General features: G+C 35.0%; 2 protein-coding genes and 1 non-coding gene across 4 annotated transcripts; 2 read left to right on the top strand and 1 right to left on the bottom strand.

Moving 5' to 3' along the window:
- Positions 1–11,749: 11,749 nt before the first annotated feature.
- LOC142553999 (NADH dehydrogenase [ubiquinone] iron-sulfur protein 8, mitochondrial-like) lies at positions 11,750–14,951 on the bottom strand. Of its 2 annotated transcripts, none has more exons than XR_012822067.1 (8): positions 14,864–14,951; positions 14,178–14,271; positions 13,615–13,668; positions 13,428–13,519; positions 13,050–13,222; positions 12,475–12,546; positions 12,297–12,404; positions 11,750–12,209 (listed from the first exon to the last, which is right to left on the bottom strand). XR_012822067.1 is itself a non-coding variant. In XM_075664596.1 (8 exons), exons 1-8 carry the CDS (start codon positions 14,915–14,917, stop codon positions 12,114–12,116), a joined length of 684 nt encoding a protein of 227 aa, XP_075520711.1. In that variant the 5' UTR covers positions 14,918–14,951; the 3' UTR covers positions 11,750–12,113. The 2 variants fall into 2 exon arrangements, 1 of the variants encoding a protein (XP_075520711.1); XM_075664596.1 differs by having other exon boundaries at positions 13,109–13,222.
- Positions 14,952–17,149: 2,198 nt separating this feature from the next.
- Positions 17,150–17,834, top strand: LOC142554725 (basic blue protein-like). The gene is made up of 2 exons (XM_075665394.1): positions 17,150–17,330; positions 17,635–17,834. The coding sequence occupies exons 1-2, from the start codon at positions 17,150–17,152 to the stop codon at positions 17,832–17,834; spliced, it is 381 nt and encodes a 126-aa protein (XP_075521509.1).
- A 2,445-nt stretch (positions 17,835–20,279) lies between these two features.
- On the top strand, positions 20,280–20,475 carry LOC142554864 (U2 spliceosomal RNA). Its single transcript, XR_012822230.1, has one exon. It is a non-coding gene; the product is annotated as a U2 spliceosomal RNA (small nuclear RNA).
- Positions 20,476–20,879: the final 404 nt, after the last annotated feature.

The following is a 20,879-nucleotide window of genomic DNA, read 5'->3' as shown; positions in this document are numbered from 1 at the left end:
CTTTAACTCTTTAAGGTATAAATCAATCAAAAGTAGAGAGGATTATGAGATACGAGGAGGATTATTAAACATCTTTCCACTCCCTTTGTCATTATTAAATCTGTCGATTATAAGCACTTCTAAACACAACTATTAAATTACAATTTTCAGGATCTCCATTCAAATCAGTATTTTATACATCTTTTCTTTTAATTATACCTGCGGGAACACCATTACAAACTGGTGAAGCTCCAATGAGATAACCAAGAGTGCAGGCTTCTCTAGCTAGTGCCATAAATGTTCCAATCCTTCGCCCATGATTACATGTCGATGGCTTACAAGTCTGTGCAGGTACATAACGTTTGGTACATTCGACTGGTCTTTCTCTCAGCCAAGCATTGGGTATTGTCTTCCCAAATCTGTCGATATCTCTGTCTGTTATTTCCCACAGATCACTGTGGCAACAGGTAACCTTGCTACCAGGTAAGAAATGGAGCCCCTTGTGGTACATTAATTCCTTTCAAATAAAGAGAACCGCTACTGCATCCAAGAAGTAGAGAAGCAGCACAATTGTTGAGTTTCTGAATTTCATGACCTGGAATGTATTGAGTTCCTGAAATACCGAATATAATGAAAATCTGATCAGTAAAGTTCAATAAAATTAAGGCATAGTGGATGCACAATGAAAATAATTGTTTTCTCTCACGCATTTTTACTGCTTCCATGGCCAAAATAGATAACAAATCGTGGTTTTCTAAGGCATGTGTCAGTTCCTCAATTGTAGGTACAGATCCAGACTTTCCCCATTGTGGGAAGTTTGTTCAAATAACCAAAATGGATTAGCATGTGAATATGTGCATAAAATGCTTGTTGATGATGGATGTTCAAAGTTACAGAGTGATTAAAGCAGAGAACTTGGTTGTCTTAGAAATTTTTTTGGTTTATTCTCAAACTTTGACAGTAAAAATGTAGATTAAAACACATCAATGTCTTTATCTTTGAATCAGTTCTCGAATTCAACCCGCGTCTTCCTGGTATCACCATCTGGATTCAACAAATAATATGAATCCAGGGGGTCTATCAATGGAATGACTTGAATAGTTGGTCCAATGAGTTCTTTGTTTTGGCAGCATCTATCAATTGTTGCAAAAATGCTACCAACAGATGGCATTCGGTAGACCTCCTGGTTTCTCAATATTGGCAGATTCTCCCATGGAAGCATCTGCAGACAAAAGTTATAATTCTCAACAGTATGAGCGTAGGAACTGGAAACAAACAAGGGACGTAGTAATTTTGAATCATTCCAATCGCAGAATAGTAGAGGAATGAATATTTCAGAAAAAAGGGAAGTTACAGAAATCAACACCCAAATTCTTCCATTTACAGGGAGAAAAATTCTGCTTAAAGTCATTGGAAGATCATTTAATGACATTACATATAAAAGCTACCATGCAACAAATAATTATCAATTAACGGACACACGGCATACCTGCAGCTCAAAATCCAAAACCAAAATGAATATCTCAAGTATTCAATCAGGTCAAAATTCTGGGATGTTCCTACCGTTGTTTTGAAGGCTAATTGTAATATATTTTCAAGATTGTTCTCTCTTTTAGATGATGCCTCAGACTGACATAGCAATTTTTGCTGATAATATGTTGCAAAAGATGCTCATCTTCTTCAGAGAGATTTTTTTGCAATGATTCAAGAAAACTGAGATCAGGCCACTCTCCCAGAAGAAAATATTTCCAAGTTCCTAGCCACGAGTCTTCCATATCCCTGCATATGTACGGCATTTTGATATGGAGTTGGGCAATTCTAGCAAAAACACTAAGTGTCATACAACATACATTCAGATATGGCACTTACTGTTTTAAGTTAATATATTCCACCCAGTAAATAGTGTTGGTCCCACGTACGGAATTTGAGATAATAAAACCCGAAAATAAAGAATAAATTGGACACCGAGATTTATGTGGAAAACCCCTAAAAATTATTAGGGTAAAAACCACGAGCAAGATGAAAAGAATTCCACTATAATATTTTGTGGTGTACAACTCACTCACTGTGTTTCCAAAGAGAACACACTCTCTCTTAATACAGGAGAACAAACACCTCACAAATATTATAGAACTAATAGGAGAAATAAGAAAACTCAAGAAGAAGCTTGAGAATGGGATGCACCAACTGATGAAAGAATGCATCTATTTATAGATGCAATTCCTCGTCTGAACAAAACTTTCGTTTCAAACTTTTCCAACTTTGCATCTCAAGTTTTTTTTTTTAAATTCAACCAATTCGTCTGACATGCAATAAACACTTCTGCCTAAATGTTCCTGCCGACATTTCTCCCACTTGGAGATTTGATTGAGAATCAAACACATCTCCACACATCCTTTCAATCTTGCCATTTCCTATTGCTTACGTTTCCGCTAGACCACTTGAGGATCTACACCACTCAAACTTATTAGTGTTCACTGGCTTGGTCAGAAAATCAGCTATGTTATCCTTCGTATGGATCTTCTGCATATCCACGCTTCTTTCTTCTACTACTTCCCTCACAAAGTGAAATTGGACTCCAATGTGTTTAGTCCTGGAATGAAAGGTTGGATTCCTTGCGATGTGCAAGGCACTATGACTATCACAAAACAAAGAAACATTATCTTGTTTGTGTCCGATCTCCTCCAATAACCTTTTAATCCATATTGTCTCCTTGCAAGCTTGAGTAGCTGCCATGTATTCTGCTTCTATTTTAGATAACGCCACAACTGTCTGCAGTTTTGAAACCCGGCTTACTGCTCCTCCTGCAAGTGTAAACACATAACCAGTAGTAGATTTCCTCTTATCAGGATCACCTGCATAATCTGAATCGACATAGCCCCTGAGTGTAAAATCCGATCCTCCATAACATAATGCAGCATTCGAGGTACCCTTAATGTATCGAAGGATCCTCTTAACAGTGCTCCAATGCTCTCGTTCAGGATTCGCCATATACCGACTAACTGCTCCCACTGCTTGAGCAATGTCCGGTCTTGTACAGATCATAGCGAACATCAAACTTCCCACTGCTGATGCATACGGTACTTGAGACATCTCCATCCTCTCTGCTTCACTGCTAGGACACATCTCGGAGGATAACTTGAAGTTAACGGGAAGAGGGGTCGATATTGGCTTACTATCTTGCATGTTGAAGCGTTGCAAGACTTTCTTCAAATAATTTCTTTGTGAAAGCCAAATCTTTCTGTTACTTCTATCTCGCATCCCTAGAATCTTGTTTGCTGGTCCCAAGTCCTTCATATCAAATTCCCTAGCCAACTGTGCCTTCAATCCTTGGACCTGATCTTTGTTGGGGCCTGCTACCAACATGTCGTCCACATACAACAGCAAAATGATATAATCATCACCAGACCTCTTGAAATACGTACAAAGGTCTGCACTCAGTCTGTTGTATCCAAGGCTCATGATATAGGAATCAAATCTCTTGTACCAACACCTCGGCGCCTGTTTGAGACCGTACAGAGATTTCTTCAACCTGCAAACCAAGTTCTCTTTGCCTTTTTTCGCAAAACCTTCTGGCTGGAGCATATAGATTTCTTCTTCAAGATCTCCATGAAGAAATGTTATTTTCACATCTAGCTGTTCTAGATGTAGGTCAAACACCGTACACAATGCCAACACCACTCTGACTGTTGTAAGTCGAACCACAGGAGAAAATATCTCATTGAAGTCAATGCCTTCTTTCTGAGCATACCCTTTTACCACCAATCTAGCACGATACCGTTCCACTTGGTTATTGCCATCACGCTTGATCTTATAGACCCATCTGTTTTCAATGGCTTTCCTCCCTCGTGGTAGTGTAACAAGATCCCAAGTTTTATTTCTGTCTAATGCCTCCAACTCTTCTTGCATTGCTATCATCCACAAGGATACATCCGAGCTTTGAGTAGCCTCGTGGAAACTCGATGGCTCACCATCCTCTGATAATAGACAATAAGCAATATTGCTTTCAGTGACATAATCTGAAAGCCAACCTGGTGGTCATCTGTCTCGAGTTGACTGCCTCACATTGGAAACCTCAGACTCAACATGTTCTTGTTCTTCGTGCTCTGGTACTGCTTCACAAGAAACTTGACTTTCGTCCGTCTTATTTTCCACCTGAAAAATAGTAGTTTCTGAATTCGGTGTGCCTTTGTCTCCCTTTACTTTATCTTCCTCGAAAATAACATCCCTGCTGATGACAAGCTTGTGAACAGTAGGATCCCACAAGCGAAACCCCTTTACTCCATCAGCATAACCCAAGAAGATACATTTTCTGGATTTCGAATCCAACTTCGATCTTTCTTGCTCATTGTACAGAACATACACCGGACTTCCAAATGTATGCAAATGAGAATAATCTGTCGGCTTCCCGGTCCACATCTCCATCGGAGTCTTCAGATCAATCGCCACTGAAGAATAACGATTGATAATATAACAAGCGGTTTTGACTGCTTCCGCCCAAAATGACTTTTCTAGACCTGCAGTCCTCAACATAGCTCTTGTTCTGTCCAACAAGGTTCTGTTCATCCGCTCCGTCACTCCATTATGTTGAGGTGTGTAAACCGTCGTGAATTGTCTTTTGATGCCCTCATGTTGGCAATATGCATCAAATTCGTCACTTGTATATTCTCCTCCATTGTCAGTCCTTAGACACTTGATTTTCTTTTCTGAATCAAGTTCAACCCGCGCTTTGAAATCTTTGAAGATCTGGAAAACATATAATTTCTTCTTGATTGGATACACCCAACATCTCATAGAGAAATCGTCAATGAACGAGACAAAGTATCTCGCTCCTCCTAGGGATACAACCGGTGCTTGCCAAACATCCGAATGAATCAGCTCCAATATGCTTTTGCTCCTGGCAGTAGAAGTGCCAAACTTTAATCTGTATTGTTTACTGGTAACACAGTCCTCACAAAAGGGTAGTGACACTTTTGTAAGTCCCGGCAGCAGCTTCCGTTCTGAGAGAATTTTCAACCCTTGTTCTGACATATGCCCGAGCTTTCTATGCCATAACACTGTTAATTCTTCTCCTGAACCAATTGATGCAACAGCTAGTTCTGCCTCTTTGTGTGTTTCTCCCAAAAGTACATACAGATTTGCAGCAACTTTTTCCGCCTTCATAACCACAAGCGCGCCTTTCACAATTTTCATGATCCCGTTCTCGATACGAGTTTTGCACCCGATGTCATCCAATTGCCCCAAGGACAAAAGATTCTTCGTCAGTTCTTTCACATGTCGTACCTCCTGTATGGTGCGAATGGTGCCATCAAACATTTTAATTTTGATAGTACCGACCCCAGCGATTTCCAAGGCATGATCATTTCCCATGAATACAGATCCTCCTGAGACTGGTTCATAATGATCAAACCATTCTCTCCGAGACGTCATATGCCACGTCGCTCCTGAATCCATAATCCATGTGTCACAAAATTTGTGTCTGCCTTCTGCAACAGTTGCTGCTTCGCTGAATAATATTTCACCACTGCCTGAAGTACTGGCCACATTTCCTTGAGAACTTTTATCGATACTCGTACACTCTCTCTTGAAGTGCCTTTTACCGCCATATTTAAAGCAGTAAATATTTTTCTTCTTACTTCTCGACTTTGATCTACCTCGCATTTGGCTCCCACTGGAGTCACGGTCCATGAATCTTCCTCTTATCATCGGTAAAGTCTTTGCTTGCTTCGAGGTTACCAACCTATCTTCCTTATTCTTGCGCCGGCTTTCTTCTCCGAGAACCGCAGTTAAGACATCGTCGAATCTTAGAAATCCCATAAGAATATTGTTGGTAATGTTGATGATAAGTTGATCATATGAATCTGGTAGACTTTGAAGTAGAAGCTTCGCACGTTCATTTTCCCCTATTTTATGCCCCATGGAAGTGAGTTGGGCAAATAGAGTATTTAGTGTGTTGATATGGTCGGTCATCGATGAAGATTCCGCCATCCGAAGAGTATAAAGCCTTCTCTTTAGGAAAATCATGTTGTGCAGCGTCTTGACCTCGTACATCTTTGTCAGAGTATCCCAGATAACTTTGGCTGTTTTTATCTCAGAGATACTTGACAAAACTTCGTCAGCTATAGCCAAGTGTAAATTGGCAACAACATTATCATTCATCTCGTTCCACTTTCCATCATCCACAATCTCCACCGGTCCATCTCCAATAGCCGCCAAGCAATTCTCCTTTCTTAAAACTGCTTGTATCTTTATTTTTCACAGCATAAAATTGCTTCCGTTGAACTTTGCTATCTCGTACCTTCCCGCCATTATGCCTACAACAATTTTAGTAGACTGGACAAAATAATCCCGCCTTAAATAAAAAAATCTCAAAAAATATTTTCTGATGTGGAAGATCAGTCTAGGCTGCAACCACAGAGCATACTCAGAATTTTAAGAAATTATAAACCAAGGCTCTGATACCACTTGTTGGTCCCACGTGCGGAATTTGAGATAATAAAACCCGAAAATAAAGAATAAATTGGACACCGAGATTTACGTGGAAAACCCCTAAAAATTATTAGGGTAAAAATCACGGGCAAGATGAAAAGAATTCCACTATAATATTTTGTGGTGTACAACTCACTCACTGTGTTTCCAAAGAGAACACACACTCTCTTAATACAGGAGAACAAACACCTCACAAATATTATAGAACTAATAGAAGAAATAAGAAAACTCAAGAAGAAGCTTGAGAATGGGATGCATCAACTGATGAAGGAATGCATCCCACGTTTTTTTTTTAATTCAACCAATTCGTCTGACATGCAATAAATGCTTCTGCCTAAATGTTCCTGCCGACAAATAGGTGTACTTAGTAATCACGCTCTGTGTATAAAAATATTTTTCCCTCTTTCTCGGGAGTTAGGTAATATGAATATCAGATTTCCAATTTCTCTCTGGGGTGTATTGGTTATAGACTTTTAATGACTTTTATGGAGTTTAAAAGTCTAGAGGTATTCAAACTAGACTTTTATATACTACATAAAAGTTTAGTGGTATTCAATGTAAACTTTTGTAGAATTTTAAAAAGTCATGTGGTATTCAAACTTGACTTTTAAAAACTCTACAAAAGTCTATATGTATTCAAAATGTCAATAGACTTTTGATGACTCTATGAAATTCTATTAAGTACAAGAATTATAGTCTAAGGTACAACAATAAAATGTCAACAAAAGTCTTTGATTCAACCTAAAGATTTGGATGTACATTTAATTGAGAAATCTCTCAAATTCAATACAAACTTTCATTCTTTTCTCATCTATTTATTTTTCCTTTTATTTGTACTTTTTAAAAACATAATTAAAATTTAATTTTTTTATTAATTATTATATAACATTTTATTTTTAATTATTTTCTTTAATTTTAGTTAATCTATATATTAAATTATTGTATAAGCAAATTCATACCGATACTATACCAAAATTTTCGGTATACCGAACCAAAAAAACCTTACATTTTAAAAAAATTTATAATTTATTGTTTTAAAATATTATATATTTTACAATTTTTGTATATTTTTTCGGTATTTCGGTATATACCAAAATTTTCAAATTGGATATCATTACCGTACCGAAAAATTCGGTATTGTTACCGTACCGTATCGAAATCTTCGATATACTTAAAATTCGGTAAATTCAATTTTTTTTATTATGATAATCTCGGTATACCGAAAATTCAGTATCTTTTCCCACCCCTAACAAGGTTTGTATTGGCATGTGCTATATTACACAATTTTCTTTGAAATAAGTGTCAATTTGATGAATTTCAAATTGAAATAGATAATGAAGCTCAATTGTCTTCATCAGCACAAGTTTATGAAGGTGACGACTTTGATCAGTTATTTAATACTCAAAAACAACAACGAGCAAATGCTAATGCATGGAGGGATATCATAGCCAATGGAATGTAGAACGATGTTGATCAAATTGTCAGTAATGATTAGATCTTTTTTATAAAAAAACTACTCATTATTTTGAGTGTTCTTTTAATAAAATTTTATTATGAACTTATAAAAATATTATTCATTAATATGTTGAATTGACATAAAGAATTGAAATTTTGATTTCAATAAATTGGATAGTTCATTTGTCGTTTTTCACAAATTAAATTGATTTAACTTTTAAGTAAGTAAAATTCATTTACATTCATAAATAAAAATAAAAATTTAAAATTGAAGAGGTTATCTATGTCCAATAATTATTTTAAAAAAATTAATAAAAAATAAATCACAATTATAAACTACAAAATTTATATAATTCTATGAAAAAGTTTACAAAAGTCTACAAAAATCTTGAAAAAAAGTCTATAAGAGTCTATGAAATTTATTTTACAATTCTATGAGATTCCATAAAAGTCAATAAAAATCTATCAACTCCACAAAAGTCAATCATTTAAAGAAAATCATTAAAAATCTTTGAAAGTATAGAATGAATATACCTCCTTACTTCTAATACGGTGTCAGTTGAATCTCTTTTCCACTAACTTCCATCTCCAATCGGTGACCGCCGCAGATCGGAAGTGTTTATGATCAAATTCGGTTGTCAGTCATCTCTGCTTTGCAAGTGGAGATTTATCTTCTCCAGTATCCATGGATTCTCAATCAATCGATCCTTTGATTTCGTCATCTACCAGATCCGCCATTGATGACCCGCTCAGTCCATACTTTCTTCATCACAACGACAATCCGGGTATTATGTAAGTTTCTCAACATTTAACAGGTGATCGCATTTTCTGTTAAAAAAAAATTAAGGATTTATTGATGGTTCGATCTCTAAGCCTAATGAATCGAATATTCCTCTTCTGAATGCCTGGATTAGAAACAATAATGTGGTCATTTCTTGGATCCTCAATTCAGTCACCAAGGAAATCTCGGCCAACATCATGTTTTCTGATTCTGCACATGATATTTGGATCGATCTTAAGGAAAGATTTCAACAAAGCAATGGCTTCCGTCTCTTTCGATTGCACCTTGAATTGACTAATCTTTCTCAAGGTCAGAATTCGGTGAGTATTTTCTTTACAAAGCTGAAAATATTATGGGATGAATTAAGTAACTTTCGTCTGGCTTGCACCTGTGGTGTATGCTCCTGTGGGTAGGGGTGTGCAAAATTTCGGTTAAACCGAATTAACCGACCGAACCGAATTAATTCGGAAATTCGGTTCGGTTAATTCGGAAGTTCGGTTTTGAAATTTTAAACAATCGGTTAATTCGGTTCGGTTTCGGTTTTAATTTGAAAAATTCGGTTAAACCGAATTAACCGAATTAGTATATATATTAATTAAAATTGTACATGGGCATTAAAAATGCATTAGAAGGAAACCCAACTTTTCATACATCAGAAGGAAGCTCATTCATTCAATAATTTTATTTTCAATATTTTTATTTGTTATTGATATTTTTTGTTCAATGTTTCTTGTTATTTATAAGTTCTCCATTGTTTTTTTTTTTTGTTAAAATTTGCATTTTTTAAAAAAATATCGACCGAAATAACTGATCTGAAAATCGGTTCGGTTAATTCGATTTCTATGAATTTTTCGATCAGTTCGGTTATTCAAAAATAAAATCGGTTAAATCGGTTATAGGTCTATTCGGTTCGGTCGGTAACCGAATAGACCGATTGCACACCCCTACTTGTGGGGGTACTAAACAACTCCATGATTCCAATAATTCTGAATATGTCATGACGTTTCTATTTGGTCTTAATGACACTTGTACTCAAATAAAGGGCCAGATCCTCTTATTGGATCCTTTACCCCCTATTAATAAATTTTTCTCTTTGATCCTTCAAGAAGAACGTTAACCCATAATCGTTACTTCCAGTGTTGCCCCACTTGACATACACAGTAATATGGCTCTTGCTGTCAAAAATCACACTCCCAAACAGAATAATCTTCACATTGATGATCTGAACAAGTTGAAGTATAGGAAAAAGAAAGGCCTTACTGTACTCACTGTCAGATCCATGGTCATACCATCGACACATGCTTCAAAATTGATGGTTATCCCCCATGGTATAAATCAACACCAAAGTATCGCCCTGACTCCAATTCAACAACTCACGCTGCTAACGTCAATCAAGTGGCTCAACACGTGCCTCAATCATAGTGAAAAATCTTGGAATGACCACTGCTCCATCATTTTTATTGCGAAGAAGAAACGTCCAAATAAATCGAGTACAATCGCCCACTAGTGTAACGAAGCAACCACCACAATGACGTGTTATATTCCAAGAAATACTCTGATGATGAATAATAATTCCCCTCTAATACACCGGGGCTATGTCATCGATGGCAGAGGACACCCAAGGACACTGCCACCGCTTGACAAAATCTTTGCAGTCAAATACAACTGCGTTGGAACTTGAATCAGCTGAAGCTTCAACAAGTTAAGACATATCATGTTAAATTCAGCATGAGATAATGGAAGTAAATTTTACAGCAGAACATAATTACTATAAGACCTTCCAAAGTGGTATGTATATACAGGGAGAAGTATGACGTGCTTACAATGTACCCATCATCGATTTCTTCATTTTCAGGTTTATCCAAGTATCGGAAATATTTGTATGTTGTGAAAACATCAGTGGCATTTCATCTTTACTGTGATTGCCACATTTACCTGTGGAGGCAAAAATATGTTTTAAGAGAGCGTCTGATATTACGTTGTAGTTGTGTTGTATTATATCATCTTCAAGCTAGTGCGGCTCTATTTGATGGATCTATGTTATGATGTGATAATCGAGCGTATATTTTGGTTATTATTTGTTTGATATTTTTGGGTATGTCTTATTTACGTCGAAAAAATATTAATAACTATGGTTAGGATAATAGCCCTCACAATACACATAATGGAGATATGCATGCTTGCTGTTCAACCGACAACATTAAGAAATTGAATTGAATAATAAGGTGAAAGTTGAGAACTTAAATATTTCCAATCTATTTTTAATACTATAAGTTCAGTTTTGATTAAAGATAACTTATTTATCAGTTTAAATAGAATACAGCCACGTGTTAAATTTAAGGTGAAAAATAAATTTATTTGAAATGACAATGTTTGTACTTAAATGGTACTTTTGGGCATACTATAAATGATTTTCAGACATCATCGTTTTTTAACCTAAAAGTACCTATACCATCAATGGTGGAAAAAAGTTGTGATTGGTCTCCCCCGTTGAATCTTGGAGAATAGAGACGACCGACGAGTTTATCGTGAGCATTGTTAATCACTAGTTCTTTTCTTTTAAATATTTCTTTTTAAAAAAAAAATAGCGTTCTCGTAAGGCTATTCGATAGAGTAATGTTGCTTTAAGAATTTCGGTTAAGACAAAATAACCAAATTGCAGATAATTATTCTATATTACAGCACAGCATAGATATCAAGGGATACCAATTAATTCACCAAAGGACCAGTAATGCGGTAAGAAGGTAAAGTAACCGATTTATTGAAGAATAGCATATGAATTGTAGATCGAGATTTAATAGAGAGAGATTTTGTTAAAGAATATATCTTATATAAGACGGTTTCATGATCTTTTATAGTTTAATTCGATCTATAATTACAATAAAAAATAATAATTTTAACACAAAAAATAATAATTTTCATGAGTCGGGTCGAGTTAGAAATTAGTCTTTCACAAAATATATCAATCCCAATTCCCACATAATCACAATGTAGAAAACCAATGGACGATGCCAAAAATATGATGGGCTCGCAAGATCATCAAGATGGAAAAGAGCACAGGTAAACCAAAGGAAGTCTGCAAAATTACATCAGAACTGAAAGTGTACAAGCACATTCACATTAGACGTTAAGAGGCATGGAAGAAGTGGAATAAAATAACACTCGGAAAAAGGAGATTCAAAATAAGGAACCAAGTCTGCTCTAGGAATTACTCACCAAAGCATCGAGAAAGAGGATTAAACATCGAATGTAGAATCTCATTATCTGATGGTGAGGCAAGTTTTAAAAAGTTAATAAGAATGACATTGACACTCACTAAAACTTTTTTCCTTTATTTGATATAGTTTTTCAAAAACTTCAATATCTCCTGCACGTCCATGTTTTGGAGATGATGGGAACGAACCAGCAATCAGCGGTAAAGGCTTTCCGAACGGAGATTCTCAGCAATCTCAGTCTCCCAGCGGTCACCGTTTTCTAGGAGCTTTTCCTTGTCATATAGAAGTTCCTATTATCACATTCAAGAAGTATGATGATGAATTAGTGTTGTATTCGGACATGTCATTCAACCAAAATTAAAGTTACAAGATCAGACCTCGTGTGTTTCAGTAGCGAATTCAAAGTTGGGCCCTTCAACAATTGCATCGACAGGGCATGCTTCTTGGCAAAAACCACAGTAAATGCATTTTGTCATGTCAATATCCTGCAGATCAAGATTTGTATGAGTGTGACCCATAAGAAGTAGTCTGTGCACACAAATACAAGATTCAAGCATACCTGGTTGTCCGTCTGCTCCCATCTTCTCTTTCCTCAGCTTCAATGGTAATTGTTTGAGCAGGGCAAATCTGTACAAAAGTGAATCTTTCATGAAATAAAAATATAATCAGCAACAAGGCTACATAAATACAGCTGCACCAGAAGGCCCCGATATATGTAATGATTTAGAACTGGAGTACATTTCCAGTAAGGTAGATAATTTAGAAATACGAATGACAATCAAGCAACAAACTAATAGACGCCATGTTGAAGTCCAGAATCCCTACGTGGAAATATACGTCATCACCCTAAAGTTTTATGAATAACCAAATATGAGTTCGACGAGTATTTTATGCAAAAGTAATGTTTTGATTGAGACTCTATTGTATAAAAGCGCATAAACAAGGCAGAAGTAAAACAAAATGTGATTTTTAGAGGTCAGAATTTAGCATCTCTTTAAACAAATAATAAGATAGCACTTTGTTCACTATTATATATCTAAAAACAAACAGCTTGTCCTTCTATTTAAAAGAAAAGCACTCGACAAAATTTCTACTAGAAAAGTGTATTTTTAGACTAATTATAAACTGACCCTATAATACCGCCATGAAATACTCTTGAGCAAAAGGAGCAATGGAATCTACTACTAACAGCTTCACATAGTTTACAGGCAATGCAGCGTTCCTCTCCAGTTGGATAACGTCGCAGGGCATGTTCTCCACGAAAACGAGGACTCAAAGGACCCTTCTCAAAAGGATAATTAATCTGCACAAGAAAAGTAATCTCAGGCATTTATCAATCGACTAGAAATACCAAGAGTCGAGGCCTTGCTTATCAGAGGCCCTGTTAATAAACATAATAATATGCTGTGGAATTGAACTCCCCTGCAATCCACTTTAGTCAAAATCTTTAAAGCAAAGAATCTGAAACCTTCCCGTGATAGAAAGAAGATGAAAAATTAAACACTTACTGTTACTTTCTGATCAAAGAAGTATTTGAGTGTCAGCGACAGACCTCGAACCATCTCAGTGAGGAATAAAGTATTTATACTCCTCTCAAAAACTACAAGTAGGTAACAAGGAGCCAAAATGTAAGGTTGTACGGAAATGATTACCAAAAAAAACAAATTCAGGTAAAAGATGTAAAAATCTGTTAACCAGAACTCCAGTCTTTTGATATCTCCTTTGCAAGCTTCTCTCTTTCTTCGTCATCTGTAGGTTAAAGAGCCCAAAACCAATTAAAAATCAACATTTGACAGTGTCATTTTTCTTTTTAGGTTATTAAGCAAAATATCACGAGTATTTGGTAGCATGAACTCGACGAAGAAACTGCATGCTGAATCAATTGTTTATGGGTAGTCTGTATTCGAGATGACAATACCAGAGAATATGCACAGCCGAAATCTACCGCAGCACCAGATTTCCATTTGTTCTATAATGGTCTAAAGCAAAATGAAAATGGCAACAAGAATGATGATATTCACCAAGAATTACTTTCCTTTTCATGTAGGAGAGATCGGATTACAAAATCGTAATCCTAATTCCATATGTAAATACACAAAGGACCACGACAAAAGCACTTTCACCTGGTTCAATAGCACTATTTAATATTTGCCATTCATATCTCAATACACAACCATTTGTTCAAGTGTCTTATACGCCAAAAGCAAATGTTAATTCAACACAGAAAATGATTCAAAATTTTCTAATGTAATAAAAACCTTTATCGGTAGAGAATGACTGCTTTGTGGCAAATGAGCGCTGATAAATTGCTCCAGCGCAGCTGGTTCCTTTCAAGGTTTGCCCTGCCAAAGCCTACATTCCCCAACCCCAAATATATCAATAAAATACAAAAAATAAAATCGTTAGCAGAACATCCCTCTTAGTGATGTATTCACGATGTGCAAGGTCCGTAACACTTGCAATGGAGGAATTAAAGATTCGCCCCCTCCATCAAATAGCTAAAAATATTCCATCAATTGAGATGCAAGCAAAATAAATTCATACTAAACCCAAACTACCGTATTCAATTAATCCTAGAAACAGTAAAACCGAATAAATGAGCTAAACTATCAATCAAACCAGTAAAACAAGCTGTGTACGAGGATCAGAAATCGGAATTACATATAACCACAAAAATCAAGTAAAAAATGTTTACCAACCAGCAAACTCGTACTGATTTTATTCCTTAAAACAATATAAATGGCATCGGAATGAACGAAATCAAATCGGATCCAAACTCAACCCTAGGAATGACTCGAATCAAGAAGCAAAACAACACCTTCTTATCAACGTTGATATAAAATCGAAAACAAAACCAATAAACAAAATTCATGGATCCTAGTTCGAAATTGTGCTGTAACAAGAGAAATCAAATCAACAATGACGAATTCAAACAGCGACTTACGAGGTGACCAGCGCGAAGAGCGGACACGGATTTACGAGCCAAGGAGAAGGCCATGTCTCAGCCGAAACCAAACCAAATCACTAATATTAAATATTCTTAAAATGAACATAGATAAATAGATGAAGATAAAAAATAATAATTTTTATATAAAAAATAATATTTTTTTATGGATAACTCAAATAAAAAATCTATCTCACAAAATACGACCCGTAAAAGCGCTTCACACAAATTTTTGTCTTCTAAAATATAGAAATATTATTCTTATTTCATTTTCAAGCCATGCTTTATTTTTAATAAAAAAAATTTCCAATAAGTAAAAGTTCATTATTATTTAATGTTTACTAACTAGTTGATTTTAAAAAATACACATCTTTGTGGTTTACCGTTATGTTTTCACTTTATATACTCTTCTATAAATATATATATATATATATATATATATATATGCAAAATATTTTTAGTTAATATAAAAATATTTTATTTGATTTCGAATTACATATATAATTTATTTTTTGCATATTCAAGCCCAAATAAAGGTAATCATAGTCCTAAAATTTTAGCTTTTTTTATATAGGTTCCATAAATCTATAACATGGAATAACTACTTTAATTTATAATATTTTACTTATAATTATTATGGTTTATAAAAAAAATATTTATTCAACTTCAATCTAGTATCAGTTGATACTTTTTTTCAAATAAAGATCACTGATACACTTGTCCCACGTCTTAAAAAACAAAAATTTAAAATGAGTTTATAATAGGCTACAATTGACTTCTATAGCAAATTGAGTTAATCATTTTCGTAAAGTTAGGACGAATGCGAAGTAGTTGCTATAGAGGTCCATTGTCCAGTCGCGGGCCCGAGCTCGGGACGTGATAGATTAGCTATCAACTCGAAATTATATTTGATCAGTCAAATAAGACCAAAGCAAAATTATATTGGTTTGATTTGGTTTGGTCGTTTTAAAACTGATAACATATGATTTGAAATGATTTTCTTAACTATAATCGAACCAAACCTTAGTTAAACTGCCTGAAGTTTCATCCAAAGATGTTTCTACATTCTTTTTTTCTGTTTTCCAATTAACAGGCATACATGTCATCTTCTAGTCATATCCATTGCTAGTCAGTGTAGAGAATCTAGTTTAGCGGATTTGATATATAAAATTTTTAAAAATAAAAATTTTAATTTTGTTCAACTTGATGTAAATTTTTATTAGACTTGTTGAAACGTGTTAAGACTGTCACACATGTGACCACAAAATAGGTGAATTGAGTTTGTAATATCCCGAATCACCAAAATAAGGGCCGACAAATCCCGTCATATAAAATAAGTGGATTGAATTTGAAATATGACGACCCACCGTTACCAATAACATTTAATGGTCGATTTAAAATGCCTCCTACACCAACTACCCATTTATCCCCCACGAATCCAAAAGCATCTCCCGAAAAGTCGTTAGCCCATGAAAGAAATCGTTAGTGTCCTACATAGTGATAGTCGGAATTGTTGGCTCAAAATTTATTACAAAATCTTAAATGCCTCAACTGTTATGTTCCCCTCATTACTGCAACGCCTCGAAGCTTCTTCACTTCAATCTCGTCATTGCGGGTTATAAGAACTTTGTCAGGTTCATATAATGTATTTTTTAAAATTATTAAGTGAGTGTTTCACTAGCAATATCTAGTTCTATTGATTTTTTTATTACATGCTTAGAGTCGAGCGTGTTTTCGTGGTCACTTGGATTCAATCAAGACTTCATCGAAAAAAGTTCGTCACTACGCACCAGGGGCGGAGCCAATGGCTCCTGTACCCGGGTTTTAGTCCGGGTGGTCCAATTTTTTTTTAAAAAAAAATTATATGTAAATTTTATATAATTTTGGAATAAAATAATATTATTCCGGATAGATCAATTTAATATATTAAAAAAATTATAGAGTTTAAAATTTTAGTCCGGGCGGCTCTGCCACTGCTACGCACCACAAGTGAATTAGCGTGTTTTCGCTATCATTTGGAATTAACTTCAAATCGGATAAATTTACGTCATTGTAACACAAATAGAACGTGTTTTCACTGTCACTTAGAATTAAATCTAAATTTTATTGAGTGATGTTTACGTAGTATACTTGGTATGACGCAGTCCATGGAATATGTAACATAGGTGGGACCTAATAATTTAATTGAGTCCCGACTTGATGACTCTCCTTTATATAAATTTTATTCCATTTGCCGATGTCGTTAGGGGAAGAAAAAGAAAGATATATAAGAAAAAGGAAACGAACATGGCTGTGGGAAGAGGCAGTGCAGTAACCCTTGGGGCGGCGGCAATGGTGATTATGGTGGTGGTTTTCCACGGCGGAGTGGCTGAAGCTGCCACATACACCGTGGGAGATGACGGCGGCTGGAGCTTCTTCGTGTCTGGCTGGCCCCAAGGCAAGCGCTTCGTGGCCGGCGATGTACTAGGTTAGCATAAAATTTACGAAGAGTAAATAAATGCACGTAAAGCGATCCATTTTATATGCTTGAAGTGACTTTTTTGCGGACGGCCCTTGCGTTGCGGAATGGCTTTAGAATTTTTATCGCAAATATTTCCAATTTTTTTAATATATTTTTCCAAAATTTCTAATTATTCTTAATTTTAATTTATAAAAAAATCCACCATATACATATCTATAGAATTAAAACAGCAGTCTCTACGACCTTTTCCACAACCATGATATGACAAACCAGATCTTGGAGATATCGTAACATGTCGTAGATTTTGCAGTGTTCAACTACAATCCAAGCTTCCACAATCTTGTGAAAGTGAACGGGGCTGGATACAACGAGTGCACGACTCCTTCTGGGTCCAAATTTTATCGGTCGGGGAAAGATCAGATCAAACTCGCAAAGGGACAAAATTATTTCATTTGCAGTATTCCAGGGCACTGCCTAGCTGAGATGAAGATCTCCGTGAATGCCGAGTAAAATGGCGCATTTGTGCTAGTACTTGTAATCTTGCAAATCTATAAAATTAAGCTGCTTATGTTGTACGTGGATCACTATATCAATGAAGTAATACGCATTATATGCTATAAATAGAAACGTTTGGGATCCGGCTCGGTCGGAGTTGTTTTCAAATGAACATTAGCATATTCTCTAGGGTTTCATTTGAAGAAGTGGTGAGAAACAAGGATGCTCGGTCTCGAAATTTTCTTCTACTCTTGTAAAATTTCTTCGGGCTTCGTGTAATTGTTTCCTATTTAATTTTGAATTTTATTTTATTATGTTTTTATCGTGGAAATAAAGCTAGTAGTGTGGGATGAGTATTTTGAGGAAAAAAATGATTTATTTTAGAAATTAGAGTGAGTTATTATAGGACCTCTTATTTACTAATATAAATAATATAATAATATAAATATCATAGAAATCGCTCTTTTCGTTCAGAACTAATCATTTGTTACTTGGAGTTTAAATAAATGTATTTAATTTTTAGCTATATTTGCTTTAATATATATTATTGGAGTAGGTCTCTTGTGAAACGGTCTCATGAATCTTTATCTGTGGGACAGGTCAATCTTACCGATATTCACAATAAAAAGTAATATTCTTATCATAACAAGTAATATTTTTTCATTGATGACTCAAATAAGATATATGTCTAGGGATGACAATGGGCCTGGGCGGGGGCGGGTTTACTATCCCCATCTTCATCCCCGAATTCCATCCACACCCCCATACCCGCCCCAATCCCTGCTTTTTCGGGTTCGGGGAATCATCAAACCCAAAACTTCGGGGATCAACTTCCCATCCTTGCCCCCATCCCCGTTTCAAAAATATTAATATGGCAAGACGATAACGAATTCGGAGATTTTCTCAAACCAAAACTTATTATTATCTTTTATTATTAGAGATAATATTAATATTGATATCAATATCAATATTAATAATAATAAGATTATTAATATTTTAAAAAATAATAATATTATTATATTAATAATATTAATAATACTATTATTTTATTATTGATATTATTTTCGGGACGGGTTCAGGGATTTCGGAGATTTCGGGGATGGGGATAGTAATCTCATACCCGCCCCGAATTACATCAGGGATTTTTTTAAATCCCCGAACCAGAACCCAAACCCGAAAAAATCAGGGATCCTCATCCCCGTTTCGGGTTTCCCCGCGGGGCCCCAAACCCGTGGGGAAAGTTGTCATCCCTATATATGTCTCATAAAATACGACTAGTGAGACCGTCTCACACAAGTTTTTACTCATATTATTGAAACTCCTATCTATTCATCTCAACATGATTTTAAATTTAATGTAAAACAATGGATTTAATCTGATAATGAATTTAATGTTTGGATTCGAAACGATATCTATATTGGATGAATTTCAAATAAATTTATATAGTTATAAATGGTATATTTGAAATCTGCATAATATAAATTAATCCAAAAAAATTAATTTAATTTTAAATCATTTCAAATACCTCAATTTAAGATGCAGTACTAGAAGATCCAATAACCTCATGTTGAAGGCAATAACCTACTCCATGTTGAAAGGGTAACCTTCCTTTTTTACAATATTTTCAAATTTAATACTCGTGGCACAAAGTTATGTTTCGATGTATAGAAACAAATAAAAAATCCAAAAAATCCAAATATGAAGCCCCTACACAATTTTAGAAAAATGTTTCAATATTTAACTCGCGAACATGTTCGAATAATTTTGAGCCGAACTCGAACTCAAATCTTTATTTGAGCAAAAATTATAAAAAAATTCCGAATTTTGAATCGATCTCGAATAAATTTGACGGGTAGCACCGAATTTCGCAATTCACTGTTCTATCAAATGCAAACTCATTCGCTTCTGGCAAAGACATATTGTGCTGGTGAAATCAAGCTTTGCTTAATTGATGAATAATGCAATCGTATAAATTATAGATTACCTTTATAAAGGGATACATTAATTTCTGTTGCAATAAGTATAGTTTTTACGATACGAAAATATATTTCCGGCGTGCTTTCTTTTTCGAGTTTCGGTTTATGATTTTCGCCGATCTATGTTTTCACTTATACAAAAATAAACCAAATTTAATATGGGTAAGACTTTGACAAATCAATGATGAAAAAATATTGGATTCATATGATATTATTAAAATTATTATCATAGTTTTGTGGATTTTATTATATATAATGGAAATGATCTTTACCATTAAATTATAAAAATTAGTGAAAGAATATTTTTTTAAATAAAAAATAGTACAGTCTACTAAATACCATGTTGTTCTTTGATTCCTCGTCCGTAGCTCCTCATAGTCTGTGAAGACAGCAAAGCTCCCACTTCTGTTTCCCACATCGATTATTGAGAAAAGTGAGGCTTGCGCAAGTTGTATAAAAAGGCTGTTCCCACGCAGAATAAAGCATACCTTTCTCGGCCTTTTGGCTAAGATCAAGTGTAGTATCTGTTCTTATCAGTTTAATATCTGATACGTGGGCCAATGGCACACACGATATTAAATTAATATTTTTAGGGGGAAGGTCAATCAAGGTAGCTTGCTGCCTGGGCCTTCAAGCGTCGCCCTTGCGTTGCACTATTGCATGGGCCTGGCGCACCCCACCAAATCTGCTCTACACTTTTGTGAAGAAAACGTTCAGCAAGTTCAGTTTGGAAAAATATAATAGAAATTGAAATTTTTGGGGCTTGATTAGACGGAACGTTTTAACAAGTTCCATAACCCATCTTCTGTTCTGATACCTTGTCTTCTGGGACGAGTCCATAGTTTCAGCTAAATATTAAATAAGTTTCGATTTGTTTTTTTCAGGAAAAAGTTATAACATTGTTGCATTTAGAGTTCGATTAAATTGGAAGTAAAGATGGGTACACAATGCTGCTGAGTTTTTAGAAAAGTATCTCAACAACACTATTTTAAAAAAGACGTTTAAAAAATTAATTAAAATTATTGATATAATAAATATATTTTATTATTATATAAATCTTTTTATATTATTTGAGATCATATTC

The sequence above is a fragment of the Primulina tabacum genome, chromosome 8 (genome assembly GCF_025594145.1).
Source record: "Primulina tabacum isolate GXHZ01 chromosome 8, ASM2559414v2, whole genome shotgun sequence".
Classification (NCBI taxonomy): Eukaryota; Viridiplantae; Streptophyta; class Magnoliopsida; order Lamiales; family Gesneriaceae; genus Primulina; species Primulina tabacum.
The sequence above is the reverse complement of the archived record's forward strand: the minus strand, read 5'-3'. Positions and strand labels throughout refer to the sequence as shown.